The sequence below is a fragment of the Bos mutus genome, chromosome 12 (genome assembly GCF_027580195.1).
Source record: "Bos mutus isolate GX-2022 chromosome 12, NWIPB_WYAK_1.1, whole genome shotgun sequence".
NCBI lineage: Eukaryota > Metazoa > Chordata > Mammalia > Artiodactyla > Bovidae > Bos > Bos mutus.
This window is the reverse complement of record NC_091628.1, coordinates 16,601,489-16,625,296: the sequence shown is the minus strand read 5'-3', so window position 1 is coordinate 16,625,296 and position 23,808 is coordinate 16,601,489. Positions and strand designations below refer to the sequence as shown.

Here is a 23,808-nt window from a genome sequence, read left to right as displayed (position 1 = left end):
AGTTTAGTTTGAAAAAAACTTTAAATGTATTGGAAAATGTATTCAAATCAGAAGGCAACATTTAGCTCAAAGAGAATGAAGATTGTATTTGAAAGGTCAGATTTGGGAACCTACACAAATATTTGAAAAGACTTCTGCTGCCAGAAAATTATCAGATAATTAACAGAAAATTATCCCTTCCCTAGGGCATACTGTAGGCAAATTGCAAAAAGGGGAAAATAACAACTACCCAATGTCTGACCCAGGTAGATTAATACTGAAAACAATCCCTTTGTTATTTTGTGTGTGTGTGTGTGTGTGTAGTACACTATAATACCTACATGTGAATCCCTAGAATTTTCACTCATAGAAAAAATATCATATAAGTATTGGATGGTTATTTTATTTTCAGGAAGATTTTCACAGTGATTATTTTCTATGGAAATCTTAAGACTTTATCTGGCACAAAGTATCTTGCACAAAGAATCCTCAATAAACAGCTGTAGATGTGAAGGTAGAGATGGTGGAGAGGAGACTGGACCCTTGGGCATGGCCCCAGCTCCCCTTCTATCTAGCAGCGTGAGCTAGGCAGGTCACCCCACCTTTCTTGTTTTAGTTGGTTCATTTATAAAGATAGAAATTTTACTGCTACATCTAAATCTTACCTAGCTTTAAAAAGTCTTTTTCAGATATAATTCCTAAGGAAATACCAAATCACACATAAATCTTTCATTCTAGGCTTTATTCCCTTTAAACATCATCAGATCCATAAATAGCCATGCTTTCTGAGAAATGAAAATGATTCTCTCCCCTTTATTTTTAAGTAAAGGAATAGTTTATCAAGAAAGTTTCCACTTAGCCTTCCTCAATTTCCAGGATTTAAAGTGGGGTGATACAAGAAGGAACTTTGGTTTCCTTGTTATTGTTGTTTAATCACACTTGCTTTTGGTTTCAAATTTTAGAAATCTATGAAATAATAAAATTCCTTTTGTAACTGCTGCTGCTGCTAAGTCACTTCAGTCGTGTCTGCCTCTGTGTGACCACACAGACGGCAGCAGCCAGGCTCCCCCGTCCGTGGGATTCTCCAGGCAAGAACACTGGAGTGGGTTGCCATTTCCTTCTCCAAGGCATGAAAGTGAAGAGTGAAAGTGAAGTCGCTTAGTCATGTCCGACTCTTGGCGACCCCATGGACTGCAGCCCACCAGGCTCCTCCGTCCATGGGATTTTCCAGGCAAAGTACTGGAGTGGGGTGCCATTGCCTTCTCCAGTACTATCAGATAAAACACCTTCTGCTACAGAGGTCTAGAAAAAGGAAAGATATAGTGATACTATCAGGAAAGATATAGTGAGTGCATGTGTGCTCAGTCATGTCCAACACTTTGCAACACTCTGGCCTGTAGCTCACCAGGCTCCTCTGTCCATGGAATTTTCCAGGCAAGAATACTAACCTGCCAAAATATACATTATCCTTCTATGTAATGAAGTCTGAAAAAAGCATTTTTTGGTTGAATTTCGACCAGAAATCACAACAAATGTTTTACATATATGGTTTCTATTCATTACATGTAACATATTGATATTGAGATTAAAAAAATAACTTAGAAAATATATCTTCTTGTGTTTGCAGTGGTTTTACCCCACACATCACCTCTCTTCCCTATGAATCATATTCTCTATTTCTTTCGATATTACTTTTATTGCTTTGTATCTTGGAGTAAAATGCCTAAGATCTGAACTAACAGATCAATATGGAGATTGAGATATCTGTAGTAAGTGTATCTAAATAACTATATGTATTTTATTTTCATCTTTTAGGCCACTTTAGATATATAGTGGCATGAGATCAAACAATATCCACATTAATCCTAGCTGGGTGTCCTCAATTTTTTATTTGCACATTTGATTCTCAAGCCAATTTACCACTCGTGAATATTTGTTGTTGTTTAGTCTCTAAGTCGTGTCCAGCTCTTTTGCAACCCCATGGACGGCAACATGCCAGGCTCCTCTGTCCGTGGGATTTCCCAGACAAGGATACTGGATTCCACTGCCTTTTCCTTTTCCAGGGGCTCTTCCGGGCCCAGCGAGCGACCCCACATCTCCTGCGTTGGCAGGGGGATTCTTTACGACTGAGCCACCAGGGAAGCCCTCTTGAATATTATATAGATGAAAGGGCTGAAGTTATCAAAAGTCAAAATGTGCAAATAATTTTCAAAGAAAAAAAAAAGCAAGTGATTTCTCTTCGTTTTTAGAAATTCCTTACTTCTAACCATTCTCAGTGCACTCCTTTCAGATCAGTCACAGTGTATCTTAATTACTTTAAAAAATCTCATTATCGGAAGCCTAAATAATAAAAGATTATTATTTTTTATTATTTATTATTATAAACTCCAAAAAGCATTAGTTCAGAAGAGATTATCCAAATGTACAAAAACCCAAATTTTTATAAGCAAGCAAACACACCAAAAAAAAAAAAAAAAAAACCCAAGCAGAAAGAATAGAGAAGAAATTATTGTACAGTCCTTCCAAAATTCAGAATGTTCAAGATAATTAAACATAGTTTAACAAACTGCCAGAGAACAATGCACATGCATTTTTCTGGACTTTCCAGGTTTACTGTTATCTCTTAAGTCAGGCATGCAGGAGAACGCATTGTATCTTCAGCTGCACAGAAATGAATGTTCAGTACATTCATTCACTGGCTTATTAATGAGCACATTGAAGAACAGGTACAAAGCCACCTACCATTGTCACTGTCTCCTGCAGAGGGAACACAGTAGCTAGAGCTGTCCCATGTTTGTGCCTGTGTAAGTTTGTTGAAGGAGATAGGAGGAAGAGTGAGGGCTGGGTCTGCAGGAGAGCGAGAGAGCCAGTCCGCGTACAGTCGCGCAAGGACCAGGAAAAACCAAAGGGGCGGCAGCATTTCACAAATGGCATAAGGGTTGTATGGAAATGAAGCGAATTTCAAATTATGGGATTTAATTTCAAATGTACAATACAGCAGGAGAATGAAAGATGGCGCATGGAATAAAAAGAACGATAAAAAACTGAGTGTTAGTACTTATCAATCATAGACTTTGCATGCAGTTAATATCATTCATCATTAACAGTTCTCAAGCCCAGACTTAGAGCACTAATGAATCATGTCAGGGGAAAGAAGGGGCTCCCATAGACTATGCAGATAAAAAGCAAAAGCCCTACCAGATACCTTTCCCGAAGACCTTCTAAATAATTTTAGCAAATATGACTCACCATAAAAGTTGGCTATGCAAAGTTTAATATGTGTAAATATGTCTATTATTTATAAATAAAGCTATTATAGAATCAGCATTTACAGTTGGTGAATTTTTTTTCCCAAGGCAGTGTAAAATTTCTCTTTAAAGACATCTATAATGATAGCTGAATCTAGTCAACTCTGCTCAACCCTTGAACCATTGTCTTAGATATTGATCAGTATAAAACCAATTTTGGACACTAGTTGAGTCTCCTTAACAACAATTAACCAATAGATAATTGGTTAATTAACCAATAGATATCCATCAGTTCAAAGAACTTCTAAGTTGGTCATTTATGAAATAACATCTCTTTTGGGGGCACTATTCATATAGTAGTTTCTGATATTTAGAAAATACCTACACAATTTTTATTCAATCTTAAGGCAAGGCCGGTAAAATACATGGACATGTTTCTAGGAATGACTATTTGGGTATATATACATTTGTCTTTCCTTGGAGGAAAACATAGAAAAAAATTTCTTTTGGAAAAAACTACCAGCCAACTTAAAGAATCTAAGTTTCTATTCCAAATTTCTGATTTGAGAAGTCTGTTTTTATTTATAACACAGAAATCACATGAATTCATATACTTAATTTCAACATAAAAATCACTTTTTAAAGATCCAAAGCTACTTAATCAAAAAGAATGATATGACCTTCAATTAAGATTACTATATATTTTCCAGAAAATGTCAAAAATACATACTGTAATATTTTAAACTTAATAAATAAAATTTTAAACATTCCCAATAGATGATGCTAGTTTCATAAAGTTCCAACATGCCATCTGATGTTCCTGAAGAAAAATCAGTATTATTTACAACAAACTCCACAAAGCTTTCAACAGCTAGCACAATTTCCACACCGGTTAGTCAGCATTATAGAAAGGCTGGAAGCTAGGAGGGGAAATTATCTTTGTTTCCTGCTATTCAAAATGAATACTTCACTTAGTTTTCACCACTGCAAAGAATCAGAAATGGTTCAACAGTGTGGGCACAAAGTTGATAAGCTGAATTTGGACCCCATAAAAAGAACTGGAAAAGTCATGGAGACAATTTTACGACTAAACTACAAAGATGCACATTTAAAAGAATATTATTCTGTGGAGATACGTTCAACTTTTGATTTGCTCAGTTATAAGAACTTTTAAAATTGTCTAAAACTGCCTATAAGGGACAGGAGAAAGCCTAGCCAAATATGAGGCCCTCGGTGTGTAGAGAACATTCCTGGTAGATCACCACTCAAGGCATGGGTGCCCCCATTCCTCCCAGCACAACCTGAGACCTTGCAAATTGAAGCCCAGCCCATATCTGGCTGTATACACTCAGGTCTGTAAATGGTGAGGCTAGTCATTTGAGTCCAATTTCAAGTACAGTTCGGCTCTCCATAAAACACTTCCTAAGCCCCACCACACACCCAAGCATGTTCTCAAATAGCTTTGTCTTATAGTCCATTCAAAATGCCAGGAAACCTTTACACCTGGCCACACGTTACCCATCAACCAACTTCCTCCAAAAATGAAAAAACATCCCTTTATAAAAGAATTATATTTTTTTTTCCTATGGGTAAAAAATTATACATATGTGTATCTGCAACTGCTGCCAAAATGCTTTACTAATAAACCCAAGAATATCTAAGTTCTTTACTACCTTTTGCTTAAAGAATCTGAGTGCCTTCTTAGCACTTAACTGAAAAGCATTGGTACAGAATATTTGCAAAAGACCTAAGAATGAAAAATATTAAAACAGAGAAGCAACTACTAATAATAAGTTAAAATAAAGTAGGTACTATAACCAGAAAAGACCTTTAAAATCTCTCTGACCACTCACGTGAGTCTTGGAATGACTGCCCTGTCACAGGAGTAATCACACAGACCTTTCCAAGGTCCAGAGAGCAAATGAGGGGTGTCTCACAAAGAGTCACCATCCTTCATGCAGCAAGGTACCAGCAGCTACCGAGGCAAAGGGGTGGCTATTTTATCCAAAAAGCATTTCTTTGCCACTTACATGCCCCAACATTTTTCTCTCTTTGCTCTGTTACTGATAACACAGACTTAAGAGGAGACACACTGACAACAGAGCCTGAAAATCTGGCCTCGCCAAGCTGTAGCAAGGTTCTGATGCCAGGATTCAAACTCACCAGCGTTGACAAGGCTGCTCCCACTATAACAAATGCACGCAAAAGGCTAAAGAGAAACTCCGGAGTTGTTTCACGTGGGCAAGAACACTGAGGTTTCCATTTACCTGATCGAGGTTTCAGGCCAAACAGAGCTGTGCTGGTGTTGGTCGGAGAGCTGGCGGGGGAGTTCTCTCTCATCTGTGGTGTTAGAAGGAAAGGACACTTTTTAAAGAACTGGAGCAGAACTATGCATGCTTCTCCAGGATCAAGGGTTGCAACAAAACCTCGACCTCCTTGCACTGGCTGCTGTGAGGAAGTCCTGACTAAAAAACATGATAATGGATGCATCTTCACATTGCAAATTCTTGTGGTAGAATCAACAGAATGTTATTTGGGGGCAGATTTATTCAATTTTTATATGTTCATTATAAAAGAGTTCATAATCGTGTGATACTGGTAATCCTTTTCTGCTCCAGAATAGATGTGTGCATTCAAGTGCACGCATGCACGTGTACCACACACATACAAGCACACACATACATCACCTCACAGAGGGCACATCTGATAAAGAATCTCATAACACAGAAAACAGATGACACTGAGCAGATGTCTCAGCTATGTGGAAACCCCATGGATCAGTTATGGTTAACAAGACATTCTAAATGTTGCCTATTTGAGCTATTTTCACTCTGCTTTCTATAAAAATGCTGCTATATTTAACTTTCAAAATATATCTTATAAAATGAATCTTTAATTATGGATAGGGCTGGATCAGGCTATGAGAGCTAATGAGAGATTCCCTCCGAGATTCTGCAATACAATTAACTCATGAATCACAACAGTCTCAGATTACAGATTTTTGTAAAAGATATTCCAATTCAGGTTTCACAAAACACCTCAGCTTTCATTAATCATCAGGAAACTTACCTCATTGGGAGAATACTCGCTCCCATTACTCTGTAATGTTAGGTCATTTTGCACCTAAAAGAAGAAAAAAAAATGCATGGTATGTTCCATCAGACTATAAACTTTTTAAGGCAAGAACTGAGTCTGACTTCTATCATATCCCTGGCACACAGGGATACAATGCCTAATACATAGAATTAATTTGTAGTTAAGTAGGCCATTCTTACTGTACACTTTCTAAAAACATGCAGCTATATTCACAGAAAAATACATCTAAAATATACAAACTAAGAAAAGGGATTTCCCAGAGTAAAGAGCTCAGCCCAAAGTACCTGTGAACATCAGCTTGCCAGGTTCCCCAGTAACCTGCAGGCTCCCACGTGCTGAGAGCATAAGGGTTTTCAGAAATGGCCCAAGGCAGTAGTTCCCAAATACACAAAATCTCACTGGGAGCTTTTTAATGAACGAACACGCCTGAACCTAGGAAAGTCCTATGCTATCAATTCAACATCAGTTTGTTTTGACAACCAATGAGAAAACTCAATAGTTTATTTTACCCAGATCTGCCTTTTTTATAAGGTAATCAAGAACCCCAGGGAATTCCCTGGCGGTCCAGTGGTTAGGACTCCACACTTTCACAGTTGAAGGCCCAGGTTTGATTCCTGGTCAGGGAACGAATGGAGAAAGAAATGGCAACCCACTCCAGTGTTCTTGCCTGGAGAATCCCAGGGAAAGGGGGAGCCTGGTGGACTGCCGTCTATGGGGTCGCACAGAGTCGGACACGACTGAAGCGACTTAGCAGCAGCAGCAGGGAACTAAGATACCATAAGCCTTGCGACATGGCCAATGACAACAACAAAATCCCATTGATCCGCCCTATAAAAAATTTGGTGATAACTAATATAAACATGTTCATACGTATCACCAAACTAGTAAAAATTTAAGATGTCTGTTCCTATTGTTGAGGACTGCTATTAAAAAACATTCCCAACTGTGACAAATTCAAGGGAATAACATATTTTTAGAATAAAATGTCATTGATTTCCCTACCTAATTAAATGTCTTAACTGCTAACAAGTAAGTTGCAGTTTTGATTCTCTATCAGAAACTCTGTTCTCCAATTTTCCCTGTGCTCCTCCACCATCCTTCCCCACTGGACATTTATTTATGTATAAGAGTATACTTTGTAGTTCTTCCTGGATGGATGCCAGTGCTACCCAAACTTAATGGGGACAGTCAACTAAAGTGTGTTAAAAGGAAGAGAATGCGGTGTGCTAATTACAAGGCATTTCACAATCTTGGTCTCACCAATGTAACTGGGCACCAGCCTCTCTCGTGGTGTTTCTGTCCGGTTTATGCTTCATGCTGATTCCATCATGGCCACGCTGTCTTGCCCAGCACGGCCTCCTGGGACCCATCCAAATCCAAATCGCCCTTGAAATCTAGATTAATCTCTCTCTCCTTAAACTCTTATCCCTTCCCCTACTATCCCAGAGTACCTAAAACACCCAGGATTATGGGCCATCTCACAGTCATTTCTGCTTTCTCAATATCTATGGCTTCTTTCCTCCACAATTTTTAAAATGCCTTAAAAGTGAGGGCAACTTCGTCTCCTTCCTATTCCAGTCTTGGGTACTAAAAACAAGGCCACATCCAGCACAAGGACTCAACATAGACTGGCTAACTGATTCAAGACTCTGCTTACGAAACTGATTTCTTCCTGAATTGGGTGGAAGAAATAATACAGAAATAACCAGACCATAAAGGAGGGGCCCACTTAAGTTCCACATATCATGGGTACTGGCCTTGCTCATCCACCACTTTCTTCTCCATTCCTCCTTCTTGTGACTTTTCTTTTTCCACCGGAGCCAGAAATTCTCCCTCCCTTTTTAAAATCATGAAGACATATCTGTCATGGACAGAGAATTGCCCAAAGAAGGAAGATAAGGAATAAGAATTCCTTACACCAAACGTGACTCCTTGTTCCACCAAAAAGGAAAAAAAAAAAAACAAATTAACACTGTAAATCAGAGATGGAATGGAGATTTTTTTCCCCTAGAGGCTTGGTGTCTTCCTGATACTCCTAAAATCATGCACAGAGGAGGGCATCTATTTTACTGGTTCTGCAGGGTCTTCCCTGGTGGCCCAGTGGTTAAGACTCTGTGCTTCCAATGCAGGGGGCGTGGGTTCAACCCCTGGTCAGGGAACTAGGTCCCACATCTTAGTGAGAATCTCTGTGTGCTATGCGGCACAGCCAAAAAAAAAGATTAAAAAAGTGGGTCTGCAGCAGGATTCTACCATGGTCTCAAAGTATCTCTTCACTGACTACTAGTTGCAAGGGGAAATAAAACAATACTCAAATGGTGGAGAAATCAAGTTCCTCATCCACTGGGTGATCAAGTTACCATCACCAGTGAAGCTCAGACATTCACAATGTGCCTCTGAAGGTGATACCCTGAGAAGGACACCACGTCACCTGGGCAGCATCCCAGACAAGAACACAGAGACTCAATCTGATCATGAGGAAATATGAAGGATTTCTGTCCCACAAAATAAGAGGCAGTTCATTCTTTAAAAAAGAAGAGCACTATATTCTTTAAAATTTTAAGGTCATAAAAAATCAAAGAAAGGTTATAGAAATATCCAGAATAAAGGAAACTATAGGTACCTGACAACTATTGATTCTAAACTGGATCCTACTAAAGCGGAAAAAGTGCTGTGAAAAACGTCATTAGATCAATCTAAATATTTGGACTATGGAGAGCATATTAGACGAAACTATTTTATCAGTGTAAATTTATGAAGTTGATAACTGAAGTCGAGTTATATAGGATAAAATCCCCATTCTTAGGAAAGGTACATTGAGATGTTTAGGGAAAAGGTCTATGACGTACAAAACTTATCCTTTAATTTTCAGAAAAAGAACTCTGGGGAGGAAGAGAGAGACAGATACCACAAAAGTGGTAAAATGTTAATTACAGAAAATATGGGTAAAAGGTTCTAATTTTTTTGTAACTTTTTGCAGACCTCTGTAATTTTTTAACCTTTTATAATTATTTCCAAGTAAAAAGCCAAATACAAAAGTAAGTCTGAACAGAATCAAAAGGAGCATGTCTCAAAAGGAGGGCCTCATGAATTAGACCCAGGACAGCCTTCACCTAAGAGGCTCCCTGATGTCCCACTCCTGGGTCATTGAGTGACTCTCCACTTGGGGAGGAGGGAGTGCAGTGACTCTAAGGACAGAGCAGAGGAACAGTCACAGCTAAAGTCAGGTGTCCTGAGTTATAAGATGGATCCTAACTTACAGAAAATCGAGGAGAAGTTAGAGAGGTAGCCCACGCGAGTCCATAGTTAGCAAGCCTTTGAAATGGAAAGAAAACTCAATGTAATCCCAAATCACAATACTCAACTATGAAACCATATTCTCTAGGAACATGGGTTTTTAAACTATAGCTCTTTTCCTACTTATTTAACACAGAGACTTAGCTACTTAAGAGTGTGAGACTGCTTTACTATGGTACCTGTTCAGATAGCTCAAGCAACATAAGTTGGCTGTATTGAAATTAGCCATCCTAAACCCATTCAGTAAGAAGGGATGAAACAGGCTGTAACCAATGTTTTACTCCCATGTCACTGACTCAGACCTCTCTCTCTCCCCGCTTTTATCTTTGGGACCTTCCAAGCTTATCTCTAGTTGTATGTCAAAATTGCTTTCTCTGCAGCCACCTGAATTTTACCCTACATAGCTACCTAACCTACCTTAACCTGTCCCCAAATTCCCCCATCAGTTTATCTTTGCTAGTCTCTTAATCCTCCTAGACGTTTCTCAAATCACTTACCCTTATCTTTAAAGTCTTTCCTAGTTTACATTCAGCTGGTCAGTTCATAGGCTGCTGGCACTGGCTGGTACTACCTCCAGTGTCCGACAGAGCCAGGTTTCCCTGTGGGTCTTATTTGCCATGGCCTGACTTAAAACTGTCTGACATAAAGACTTAGAGAATTCAATGGAAACAGTCAACTCTCATCTTCAGTGGGAGGTGAAATAGAATTGATAAGCAGGAAAACTAAAGAAGCTAAAAGTATAAAAAAAATTGAAAACCAGATCTTGAACAAATCTGAATACTGATCTCACAAATGAAAGTTCTTGTTCAGTCACTCAGTCGTGTCTGACTCTTTGTGACCCCATGAACTGCAGCACACCAGGCTTCTCTGTCCTTCACTGTCTCCTGGAGTTTGCTCAAACTCATGTCCATTGAGTCAATGATGCCAGGCAACCATGTCATCCTCTGTTGCCCCCTTTCCCCCATCCTTAATCTTTCCGAGCATCAGGGTCTTTTCCAATGAGTCGGCTCTTCACATCAGGTGGCCAAAGTGTTATAAAGAATGTTCTACCCCATGATACATCTTGACAGAATACGGTAGCCACTCTTCAGCGGCAGAATACTGCCCCAGAACTCTGGTTCATCCAAGAGCAGCCTTACCTCACATTCTGGAGACCTCTCCAGCTGTATTTGACCACTGTAGGAATTACAGAATAAAAAGATATAAATATAATTTAAAGCAAAAATATTTCAATGTAAAAAGAGAAAATATACTGTTATAGAAAAGTCAACATACTTTAGTGCGGAGTCCTGTAATTCCAAGTCATCTGCTGGGTCCACAGGGTAAAAGTTTACAACGCTTCTCTCTGTAATATCTGTGCTTAATCTAAAGAGTAGGGGAGAAAAAGTGTTACCAAATTACTGAACTTTAATAAATCCTACTGCTTTTAGTTATATACTTAAAAGTTGTGTTTATCATTAGAATTGAGTAATAAAAGTTTTACGGTAGAAATTTCAAACTATATAGTTTCCTCACCATGACTATATATATATTTTTAAATATAATTTTCAATCTACTTTGGTATCAAAATCCAACTTATTTGAAATACAATAGTAATTTCTGATGAGGTCATAAAAGTCATAGGTAGCACACACTAAATTTTATTAAGAACTTAATCAGTTTGTAGAAACAAGTAAAATTTCTCTCTACTATATTGTACATACACTATACTACAGATATGTCCCAAGGGCATTTGTTTAATAGGAATATTAAAATAAAAAATTTTAAAATCAATTTTAGGTATGCATTTTATCTCTGAAATTTTCTTACAGTTTCTGAATTTCTGTAATTTTAAGAGCTGAATTTTTTTTAAGATCTATAAAACCAGGAATTTCTAAAAGTCATATAAAAGTTACAAAGCTATTTTAAAAGGTGGGTATGCATTCATAGTATACAATCCTATTGAAAATCATATCTAACCAACAATCAGAAATCCTTGAGAGAAGAAATCAACAAAGGCAAAACAGGAAAGCAATATTCAACTAAATTTTTTGATGTTAAGGTCGCATGAAAGGTAAAGCTCTAAAATTTAATCCTATGATCAGTGACTTGATTAAAACAAACAAAGCAATCTGGTTCAAGGAAATGAGATAAAGGGAAATCTTAATGTGTATATAAACTTTTTATGACTATTATTCAAGCAGCTAGAAATAACTGACCTCTTGAAGTGCCCCCTCTTTATCAGAAGCAAAGACAGGGCTCTTTCTTTATCCCTATTACACCGGCTCACAGACACATTATTATCAAGTCAGAACTGTAGCAGTAGAATATCTATTTCAGGACGCACAACAAAGATCTATAGCAGCCAAAGCAGTCGATTGCTTTAGGAGGTCAAATCCATAAAAGTTTTACAACATAATATAATTTTAAAATAACAATCCACAAAGATGCAAATCAACTATCCCTGGGACGGTTACTCAAGGCTATTTTCCTCCACACCCACCAACTATGCCGACTGGCTAGACATCCTTGGCAACTTATTGCCTCAGACCTTTCCAAGCTGGAGTGGTATCTCCAGATCCTCAGCTCACCCACTTCTCATGAAGGAGCCACACCCGCCAGGGCACCCCAATCTTACTCTGGGTTCCAGTCCCACATTCCCTGGCCACTGCTATTTCCACCAAACGAAGCCGTTCTTTTTCACTTTGGGGCTCACGTATTCATCTTGAATTTGTAAGCAAAGTTTACTGGAAACGTGATACAAAGTGTAAGAAGGCAGAAATATTAAAACAGTATAAAGTTTGAGCCCAAGTGGGGGTCTTCTCTCTGCTACATCACGTCTTTGAGGCTCTATCTTGGACTCAAATTCCTTTCCCGTTGATAGGCTCACCCTTGGGAACTCCATCCATTTATAATACTGCTTCCATTACAACATATCTTATGAAAGTAACTTTTATTGTACTTTATTTATTTTTAAAATTTATCTGGCTGCACTGGGTCTTAGTTGCAGCATGTGGGATCCAGTTCTCTGACCAGGGATCGAACCCTGGCCCCTGCCTTGAGAGCTCGGAGTCTTAACCACTGAACCACCAGGGAAGTCCCTGAAAGTAACTTTTAAGTCTAAGTCTTGGAGCCCCAGACCTAAATATCTAGCAGCTGAATGGACACTATCACACTGCCACCTTGGATTCTATGCAGCAGGTCCTAAACTGATCCCAATATCCTCCTTCTCAAACTGGCTGCGCCCCATGGTTCTCCATCTCAGATGGAGACAGGAGGGGTCAGGTCTAAAACACCCTGGACTGTTTCCCTCCATCCTCACCCCAACTTCAAACAATCACCAAAGAACTACCACAGTATCTACTGCTGAGTATCTCCAATGTTTAAAAGTATAAATAAAAACCATAATTTAGAAACACTCAGAGAAAACTTCCATCTTGATATATTTGTTTCTAGTTTTAATTGTTAATGGGACCTGGGGCTTCCCTGGTAGCTCAGCTGGTAAAGAAACCTCTTGCAATGCAAGAGACCCTGCTTCAATTCCTGGGTTAGGAAGATCTGCTGGAGAAGGGATAGGCTACCCACTTCAGTATTCCTGGGCTTCCCTGGTGGCTCAGCTGGTAAAGAATCCGCCTGCAATGTGGGAGACCTGGGTTCAATCCCCTGGGTTGGGAAGATCCCCTGGAGAAGGCAAGAGCTACCCCACTCCAGTATTCCAGCCTGGAGAATTCCACTGTATAGTCCATGGGGTCTCAAAGAGGCAGACACGAATGAGCAACTTTCACTATCCACTCATTCTACTTATATCATTGGGATCAAATTTTATGTACTTTTACACTTTTTAAAGTTAACATTATATAGTGAGCAACCTAAAATACATTGGAAAGTTTAAAAAAACGTATTGGTCACATACTTCATCTTATTAGGGACCATAATTTAAGTATCTCCAAACTGTTAGATCATTGCCTTTTCCCCAAATATTTGCTAGGAAAAACACCTCTTTCCCCTCACAACTGCTGTTGATGTCTCTCTGTCCCTTAGGATACATTTTTGGAATTAATTCAAAAGCTTTCTGTCTATTTTTAGGCTATGGCAGAAACTACAAGGATGCCTTCTGGAGAACGGTTCTGCTAGTGCACCTTTCCACCAGCAGTTATTTATTATTTCAAATCCTCACAAAAGTAAAAGACATGTACTTATAGCACATTTTACAGATGAGAAAACTGGGGTACAGAGAACTTATGTAACTCATCCAGGGTACCTGGTGCTAGAGCCGGGATTGCAACCAGTGTCTGGCTGACCAAGGCATGTTCTCCTCCAGTCATACTATTTCCTCGCTCCATATAATTACTCTCTCTGTGTGCCTCTCTCTCTATCTCAAACTCCCTCTCTCTCTCTCACATACACACACACAGAAGCTCTCTTCTCCCTGTTTCCACCTTTCTCACTGACTGCTCTGAGTTAGAATGTGAAACTCAGCTTTTTAAGGAACACACCTCGATTAGGTGCTTACAAATAAGCCAGACTCTGAGCCAACCATGAGGGAAAATGAACACGCATCATCACATGTTAAAGCCACCGCTGCCTCCTACATATGAAAGTAAGTCTCAGCTCCTCAACCCTGAATTTGAAGTCACACCTGCGTCACTCCGAACAGCTCCTCTGTGAAGTCCCACTCCTGGCTGCACATCAGAAGCACCAGCAGAACTTTTTAAAAAATGAAAATGGCCAGGCTCCCCGCACCACTGGCAGTGTCAGGCAGAGTGCCTGTGTTTTGAAACTTCTACAAATGATACTGAAGCACAGCCAGCATGGGAGATCACCTTTTCCGCTTGAGATTTTCCAAGTTTGTTCCACTCTTCTTGACCTCCATGCCTTTGCATGAGCTTTTAATTCTTTCAGTCCAGAATTCGCTTTCTCCTTGAAAGTGCTAGCTGTTAAAGGCCCAGGTGAAATACTCTAAACTTCAGAAGGCTGGCTGAGCCACCTCCGCTTTTCCATCCGGAGTCAGGCATTCATTCTATCGCTTGTTTCCTTCACGTCAAGCCCTTAAATCCATTACACTTATAAATCACTACTCAAGGCAACGTCTGTTGTGGTCGTTTAAGTTCTTGGAAGGAAGAGCTATGTCTTGTTCATCCTTATATCCCCCAACGTACACACTGCACATCTTTCCATGCTCTAAGCACTCAACTAATGTTAGCAGAATTGAAATGCTTTTCAAATCAATTGCTGAAGGTTTCCAGCCATGCTCAGCCTGACCTGTGAGTATTCCTTCAGAGCCAGGAACAGTGGTGGTGCACTCTCCCTGGCACTCTGGGACTCACTAATAACTCTTTTCATAAATTCCCAGAACCTGGTGTGATTTCCACACCCACCATATTACAAGACCACATCATCTTCACATTTAAATCCCCATAAACCCTGAACAGTTTACCAGGGATAACCTTTGGATCTATTTCTCCATCAATACTGCATTACTGAAAAATATTTTGTCCATGGGCATTCTATTATCTTCAGCTAAAAAATCAAAAACTATGCTGATTGCATATAGTGCCTATTATTGATAATGACTAATTCAATTAAAAAATTATCACCCAAATCTTTGGAAATATTTAGTTAACATACACTTGGCACCATATGTATGGATGACTGAGTCACTGTGCTGTACAGCAGAAATTAAACACAGCATTGTAAATCAACTATACTTCAATAAAAATTTTTAAAAAGAAATAAATATGGTAGCACATGATAAATTAATACTTGCCCTTTTTAGAAAATCTCTTATATTTCTATATTCCAGGGGTTTAAACTTCATTAATATAAAATATGCACTTTGACTATTTCTGTTGTCTAAACATTATACAAAAATCAGCCTATGAATTGCATGAAGGATGAATGAATTTCTAGAAACGACGAACAGGGGGTAGTTGATCTCAATCCCTCCAGAAGTTTGACTCTTTTGTTTATGCATCTTGGGAGAACAGACAGTTAAAACTAACTTTTCTTTCAGTGGTTAGTGGTGAGCCCATACTGTGCATTACAGATACTTAAAAAACTGAGAGAATGCACTCAATAAGTCAGTGTACTTCATGGACCCATGGAACCTGGGCCAGGGCAAGACACACATACCTGCTGGGATCTTGCAGCAAATCCACCGCTTCCCTCAGCTGTTCAATCATTGCTATATCGAGGTCCTGGTCTTTGGATGCACTTATTCTGCAGCATGAAACCAAGCGTGAGACTGAAAATGACCACTAGATCACGGATAGCACCTGGGTTCTCAAGAGCAAACTTACAAAAATCCACCTCACATCACAAAAATGATTTTGACAAACTGAGCATTTTAATGGAGATGTGTCAGAACTCTGTGGGGTGGGCTTCCAGAGTTGCTGGGGTGGGGGAGCCAGCTTGGCTGTAAAACATATCACTCAAAGTCTCTATGCCCCTGGGCCCCCATCTGCTCAACTGTAACACGAGGGCAATGGACAAACTGAGTGGTTCTCAGTCCAGGCTCTTTAAGCAGTAAAATCATCTCAGGTGCTTTAAAAAAATGCCAGGTCTGATAGTCCCAAGCAGGCTGTCTAGGGCTTGAACATTTTATTAAGGTTTACAGATGATACTGATTTACAGGCAGAGTTGGGAACAACAGATGTAAGATTGAAAATGGAGTTTCCAAAGATTTACATAGTTTAAAAACTTTCTCTATAAAATCCATTTCCCTATAATTCTATGACTCTATAATCAAGCTAGTCCTCCTCCTCCTCCTCAGCATATCCAATGAACAGCTGTCTGTACTAGACAGTAATTTGAAAGGAACTCCGCAATATTTTTAAAAGGCAAGAGAGATTTGATCATGGTTACTGCTTTCCACTACAGAACATAAGTCAATGTCTTTCTATAAGTGGAGAAAGTTTTAATGATGAAGTAAATTCTCACTAAGAGGAAAACCCTCATGAAGTTTGATGGAAGGTCCAGGCCTATATGCTGGATCATGGAAAACAAAATCCTGGGAACCAAAAATCTACCCTATGCCATATGGTCCAAACTCAACCCCCTGGAAAAGGTTCACTGTCTTGACAGATCACTCATGCCCTCCTGCGTAAAGCTAGCCAAGTAAATCTTTATATGCAGTAGACTGGAAGGGATGGCCATCTGGTGTGAGATTCCTTGGGTTCAATCCTAGCCCTCTGTAACCCTGGGGCAAGATGATCAGTCTCCCTGTGCCTCAGTTTTGTCATCGGCAAAATGAGGGATAAAAACAGAATTTATCCCATAGGATTGTTGTAAAGAGGAAATGAGTTACAACCGGTGAAGTACTCAGGACAGTGCGTGGCATGTGGTATTTAACAAACATTAGCTAGCGCAACTATTAGACTTAGGACCAAGACCTCAGAAGTATATCGTTTTCTCAGGCCTTGAGGACTCTGGGGAAGGAAGTGGGAACAGGACCATATATCATTTTAAAAGGTCCATCTGTTGGTTGGTTCAGACAAAGGAAAGTAAGCTGAAATCTTTAGTCCAGCAATTCTATCTCATTTCCTGAATCACATTCTACCCAGAGCCTCATATCAGATAAAACTCACGGCCAGGGAAGGGGTATGACCTAGTACCGTGTGGTCCCAATACTATGACAATAAGCACCCGTGGGTAAACTTGCACCCTCTGATCAATACCATTGGATAGGACTATCAGGTTGCCCAAAGAAAAGTGGCCCACAATTCTATCATGACAGAGCTGCTGTTCCACTTGTCATGTGCACTTTACAGGATGGAGGCTCATCCCCAGCTCTGGGTACTCACGTCCCCTCGGAAGGCCAGTGTGCATCCTCTTCTATCCGTAACAGTTCTTCACAGGCCTCAGTCCTTTCCTATGGGACAGAACACACAGGTCTCCTGAGAGCCACTGGCTCTGATAGTCAGCAGTCTAAACCTGCCTCCGTCCATGTTCGTGGCAGCACTACTCACAACAGCCAAAAAGTGGAGACGACCCAAGTGGCCGTGGATGGATGCATGGAGAAAATGCGGTCTAGACATACAATAGAATATCGTCCAGGCTTCAAAATGTAGGAAATTGTGATACATGTTACAACATAGATGTCCCTAAGGACAACGTGCTAAGTGAAATTAATCAATCACGAAAAAAAACACTATGATTTCACATACAGGAGGTCCCTACAATAGTCAAATTCACAAAGACAGAAGGTAGAATGGTAGTTGCCAGAGGAGAGGGGAGAGAGATTGGGAAGTTACTGTTTAATGGGTAAGGAGCTTCTGTTTTACAAGATGAAAAGAACTCTGGAGATGGATGGTGGGGATGGTTACACAACAAGGTAAATATACCTACCGCTGAATTGTACACTTAAAAAAAACGGCTGAGATGGTAAGTTTTAGGTCATATGCATTTTACCACAATTAAAAATAAAAGACATGGAAGCCTGGTGTGCTGCAGTTCATGGGGTTGCAGAGTCAGACACAACTTAGCAACTCAACAATAACAACAATAAAACATTAAAATTTAAAAAAAGAGAGCCTGACTCTGGACTCTGGATAAGAGTCAGAAATGCAAAGCTTAACTCGATTCCTCATCGCCCTCTTAGCACCTCCTGATGTTGACAGATTCCTCCACTGAGCTTGTCAGTTACATGGAAATATGCATTCTACTGTTTGTGAGGACCGTGTGTGTGTGTGCGCGCGCGCGCGCGTGTGCCTGCGTGTGCTATTAGGAAAAAGGGAAGCATAAAGACTTAACGACAGAAAATGCCTCAAATTGCATCTGATGGTTTTCATGTGTAAAACATCCAGATTTCACTGAAATGCACCCCTCTCCTCTGATCCCAAAGAAGCGCTCTGGTGGGAATCTTTAGAAAGGCCTCTCCCCCTGTTGGAACTTCCATGCGCTGCTCTCCACTTTGATCTCCAACACAGAGAAATACTGCTTTAACTCAGCTGACAGCTAAAACGGAAGCCATCCCTGAAAGTGGGAACATTCCCCTAGCAAGCAAGGTACAACAGACAAAAGGCTTGTTTTCTGTGTCAAAGTTCTGACACATTATTAACTAACTCAGGCCCAGCCAACTCTCCAGATGTGTCATGGAGAACAAGTCTCATTCTAAGGAGGGATCTAACTGCTTGATGTCAACCACTGGCTTGAAAAACACTGGACTCTTTTTTTTTTAAAAAAAAAAGAAAAACACTTAGATTTTTTCTATATTGATTACACATTTTGTGCATAATAAAAATCAATATATAAATTACTGCACCTCTATCCAAGTGATAGTGAAATTTATGGGTGAAAATACACAACCAGAAATAACTAAGAAAACATGTTCTTGTCCCTTCCTATTGAGTTTCAACTATAGGAGCCATGGGTATTTCCTTCCAAGTTTCAGTTTCACAATAAAAAGTAGCCAATATAAAACAAAAAATGTATAAAACATCTATTTCAGTACTTTGCTAAGTTAGATGGCTATACAGTCAATAAACATTATTCACTGATTTGGTATTTATGAATTTATCTACTATCTGAAATCTATTTGTCACCCCAAAATCAATACTTGTGGTGATTTTGTAGACACATGCAGAGCCTGGTGAAAAACCAGAGTCCCCAACCCCAACATACACTTCCGCAGTTGAGGCTGAACAAGGGGAGGTCACCCATGCTTTTTTGTTTCAGCTTTCAGACTGTAAAAAAGAGTCCTTTTCAGAGTCTACTTAGTATCACATTTTCACATTTTGATGCTTTTCTTTGGTGATTTTGCATTTAAAATGCCCCCTAGAGTAGTACCAGAGTGCTGTCTTATTATCCTAAGCATGAGAAGGCTATGATGTACCCTAAGGAGAAAATACCTGTGTTAGGTAAGCTTCCTTTTCTGCATGAGTTACAGGGTCTTTCTTGGCTGCAAGTTCAATGTTAACAAACCAACAATCCACATTAAATAAGGTGTCTTGAGGCAGGAACACACATAAAACCAGGTTATATACCAACCAGCTAACAAATATGTGACCAGAGGCTCGTAGGAACCTAATCCTGTATTTCCTATGGGAGCAACAGTTCAGGATTAGACAATTCAGTGTTTGAGGAGACTTTATATAACAGAACTATGTGAATGAGGATCAACTGTAGTTACAAAAGCACAAGATGCTACTTCAGTGAAGGAGAGGAGACACGATTATACAAAACACAGAGCTCTCGATGGTCGAGGGCTGAGTAATTCAGTACACTGGATAGCAGTCAAACACACTCACACTTTACAACGGGCCTGATTTCGGTGTACAACTTTTCACTGTAGATTTAGGTTTTGTTTTACTGTTAGAGTTCTCCACCTGCCAAGAGAAGCCTCCTGCAGGAGTGTTTACTCGGGAAACATCTGGGGTAGATTTCTACACTCAGCTTTGTTCCCCTAGACTCCGCCTACAGGACCCATTCTGTACAGAAGCCATTTCCATGGAGCCGGTGCCTCCCGAAACCTCTAAATCTAGGAAACCTGCTTTTCTGAAACAACCTGCTTTTTTAATTTTATTATCACTTTAACTGTTTTCTTTCAGGGCTTCCACCATTAGACCCTTAACTTGAACTGTTTATAAAAGAAAGACCAAAGCCCATTTTCCCACATTTTTGTGACAGACTTGTCTCAGAATTAACAGACAGGCATCAAATGTGGGAGTGTCCTGTGAGAGCCACCGGCTGGAGAGTCACAGTCTGAGATTCTCACTTTAGGAGAATGCCTGGCAGGGTGGGATGCTGGATGCTCAGCAGGGGTTGGGGGACTCCTGCTGTCATCCGAATAAGCAGTGATGAGGCTCCACTGAAGCCACATCAGAGCAGGAGGAGGACAGAAGGAGGCAGTGCGGGTGAGAGAATTTGAAATAAGAGCTGATGAATTAAATATACAGAATAACGAATTAGGTTTTCTGCAAATGTGTGTCATATGCCAGGATCACTGTGTTTGCTTTGAGCACACCCAAGTCTCCTACAGTGTACCGTTCAGCTGTTTTTCTCCCAGTTCCCTCGAAGGTGATGCTCGGAGACATTCGTTTAGATAGAGCGCAGCCATCCTAGCACCATCCTCAGGAAATAAGGACCAGCACCTGAAGACCCCAGGCCTGACTTTAACACGGCAACTCAGAGACCACCGTCTCTCACCACCCACAAGGTATCTGAACTAAACCAAAAGGATTATCTTCGTGATCCCTGGGTGCCATGACCAAGGCCAAAGCACTGACAGGAACAAACCAAGGCACGTAATCCTGTCACAAAGTGGAACCTTAACCGCCAGCTTTGTAAAGGGCTGGTTTTCCCCTCATTGTTGCCGCTCCTGTGATGAAGGTTCGTCTGACAATTTAGTGACTTCATCCAACCTTTCAACATCTCAGCGCCACTAACCCTGCTCAGGAATAAGTGACCTCAGAGAAACCTTCCTAAAAAGGGAACATATTCCTCTAAAAGTCTTCATTTTTTCTCCTTTTACTATAAATACGCTCTCAAGAAAAGCATTTTCCTAGGATACATTGAAAAGCACGTGAAACTTCGTTTTAGCTTTTACTGGATGGTCACAGCAATTCTGATAAATTTCCTGATTTACCTGATGCACTGACTGCTGGAAAGCTTAGTAATTTCCGAATACAAAAGAAAATCATACATAAACACAGATAGGCATGGATGGCAGGGATCAGGTCCTCATGTCAGCAGACAGACACACGAGGCATTGAGAAGATGGTACAGAGGCCTGAGGAAGGTGGCAAAAAGCCGAGAGTGAAGGCAATGGGTTGGAAACCTTGAACTTAAACTCTAAGGCGCCAAACAGAACTCAGTAAGTTAAGAAATTATTAACAGTTGATCCTCAACTTGCCTTCATGTAGTTTATAAATTCCGAATGGAGCACATCTGTTCCGTGGGAAAACTGGCCTCTGTCTTCTCCTGAGTTGTCACTGTCACTCACAAGCGAAGGCGCTGGCTGAAATTCCTGATGAAATCCCCCTGTTAGGAAAATAAAAAGAGAGAGACAAAGCATGATTTAATAAACAGATGAACAAAAACACAGATGACTCTAAAATACATCATCTAGCTTCCCAATCTTCTCCCCGATCTCTTCTGGAGGCATATGGTGACCCAAGTTTTATCTTCCCTATCGGATGTGAGGACAAGGTGAAAAAAAGAGAAAGAAGGGGAATAAAAGTAAAAGAAATAGAAAACCCCAAATCTAATCATCAAGGCCTCTTGATCTAAAGCAGTGGGATGGGTGGGGTGGGAGGAAGGTCCAAGCGGGAGGGGATATAGGTACACGAATAGCTGATTCACTTCGTTGTGCAGCAGCATCTAACACAACTCTATAAAACAATTATCCTCCAAATAGTAACATTTTTAAAAGTCACAGCCTCTTTATGGTTTAGTTTCGTATGACAGAATCTGCTGTAATTTTTTTTAAGGAACAGAGAAGACAAAAACATAAAAGAGGACTTTTTTGCACTCTCAGCAACATGTGACAAGTAAGTATTTCAAATTCAAAATTCAGTGAACAGTTACTGAGCAACTACTAAATAAACGGCAGGTATAATGCTAAACATTCTAGGAATTTGAAAAACTAGTGAACATGGTAAGAAAGTGTGGGAAAGGACAAAAGTAAGGACCCAAAATCATAACATGAAAAGTGACTATGATGAGGGCCATATGGAGGGGAAAGCGCTGTCTGTCAGAGCTCATCCAACCGGACTGGGCTCTAGATGCTGCAGGACAGGAACAAGGAGCAAAGGTGGATCTCTTCCAGCTGCTCTGGACGCTGGAAAGAACCAAGGAGGACCACATCACCTTCAAGGATTTCTGCCTGCCTGCTAAGTTGCTTCAGTCGTTTCTGACTCTTTGCGACCCCAACGAGTCCTAGCCCACCAGGCTCCTCTGTCCATGGGATTCCCCAGGCAAGAATACTGGAGGGGTCGCCATGCCTTCCTCCAGGAGATCTTCCCCACCCAGAGACTGAACCCATGTCTTACGTCTCTTGCATTGGCAGGTGAGTTCTTTACCACTAGTGCCACCTGGGAAGACCTCAAAGACTTCTAGCCAGCAAAAAACAGCCACTTCTAGAACAGAGGGAACAGTTAGAACTGGACATGGAACAACAGACTGGTTCCAAATTGGGAAAGGAGTACGTCAAGGCTGTATATTGTCACCCTGCTTATTGAACTTATATGCAGAGTACATCATGCAAAACGCTGGGCTGGATGAAGCACAAGCTGGAATCAAGATTGCCGGGAGAAACATCAAAAACCTCAGATATGCAGATGACACCACCCTTATGGCAGAAAGTGAAGAGGAACTAAAGAGCCTCTTGATGAAAGTGAAAGAGGAGAGTGAAAAAACTGGCTTAAAACGCAATATTCAAAAAACTAAGATCATGGCATCCAGTCCCATCACTTCATGGCAAATAGATGGCAAAACAATGAAAACAGTGACAGACTTTCTTTCCTTGGGCTCCAAAATCACTGCAGATAGTGACTGAAGCCATGAAATTAAAAGATGCTTGCTCCTTGGAAGAAAACCTATGACAAACCTAGACAGCATATTAAAAAGCAGGGATATTACTTTGCCGACAAATGTCCATCTAGTCAAAGTTATGTTTTTTCCAGTAGTCATGTATGGATGTGAGAGGTGGACCATAAAGAAAGCTGAGTGCCAAAGAATTGATGCTTTTGAACTGTGGTGTTTGAGAAGACTCTTGAGAGTCCCTTGGACTACAAGGAGATCAAAGCAGTCAATCCTAAAGGAAATCAGTCCTGAATAGAAGGACTGATGCTGAAGCTGAAGCTCCAATACTTTGGCCACCTAATGCGAAGAGCTGACTCACTGGAAAAGACCCTGACGCTGGGAAAGATTGAGGGCAGGAGAAGAAGGGGATGACAGAGGATGAGATGGATGGATGGCATCAATGACTCGATAAACATGAATTTGAGTAAACTCCAGGAGATGGTGAAGGACAGGGAAGCCTGGTGTGCTACAGTCCATTGGGTTGCAAAGTCGGACACGACTGAGCGACTGAACTGAACCGAACTTCCTCAGCTATAGATAGAGTGCTTAGAGTATCCATGTCAGAGTTTTGAATTTTAAATGAGATCACCTTCACAGATTAGCCAGTGCCTGCTGCATATGAAATGCTCAATAAACAGTAACTACTGTATTATTGTTGCCATATTTCTACATATTTTAAACACAGCATTTG

General features: G+C 40.3%; 1 protein-coding gene across 2 annotated transcripts in view; it reads right to left on the bottom strand.

Moving 5' to 3' along the window:
* LRCH1 (leucine rich repeats and calponin homology domain containing 1) overlaps positions 1 to 23,808 on the bottom strand; it is a 214,830-nt gene that overhangs the window by 35,696 nt on the left and 155,326 nt on the right. For both annotated transcript variants that reach the window (XM_070380284.1, XM_070380283.1), the window contains exons 9-15: positions 21,448 to 21,575; positions 17,399 to 17,466; positions 15,729 to 15,815; positions 10,893 to 10,982; positions 10,757 to 10,793; positions 6,297 to 6,350; positions 5,495 to 5,567 (exon numbers count right to left, since the gene is read on the bottom strand). In XM_070380284.1, the coding sequence (XP_070236385.1) occupies positions 5,495 to 5,567; positions 6,297 to 6,350; positions 10,757 to 10,793; positions 10,893 to 10,982; positions 15,729 to 15,815; positions 17,399 to 17,466; positions 21,448 to 21,575 (537 nt within the window). The remainder of the gene's footprint in view (positions 1 to 5,494; positions 5,568 to 6,296; positions 6,351 to 10,756; positions 10,794 to 10,892; positions 10,983 to 15,728; positions 15,816 to 17,398; positions 17,467 to 21,447; positions 21,576 to 23,808) is intronic.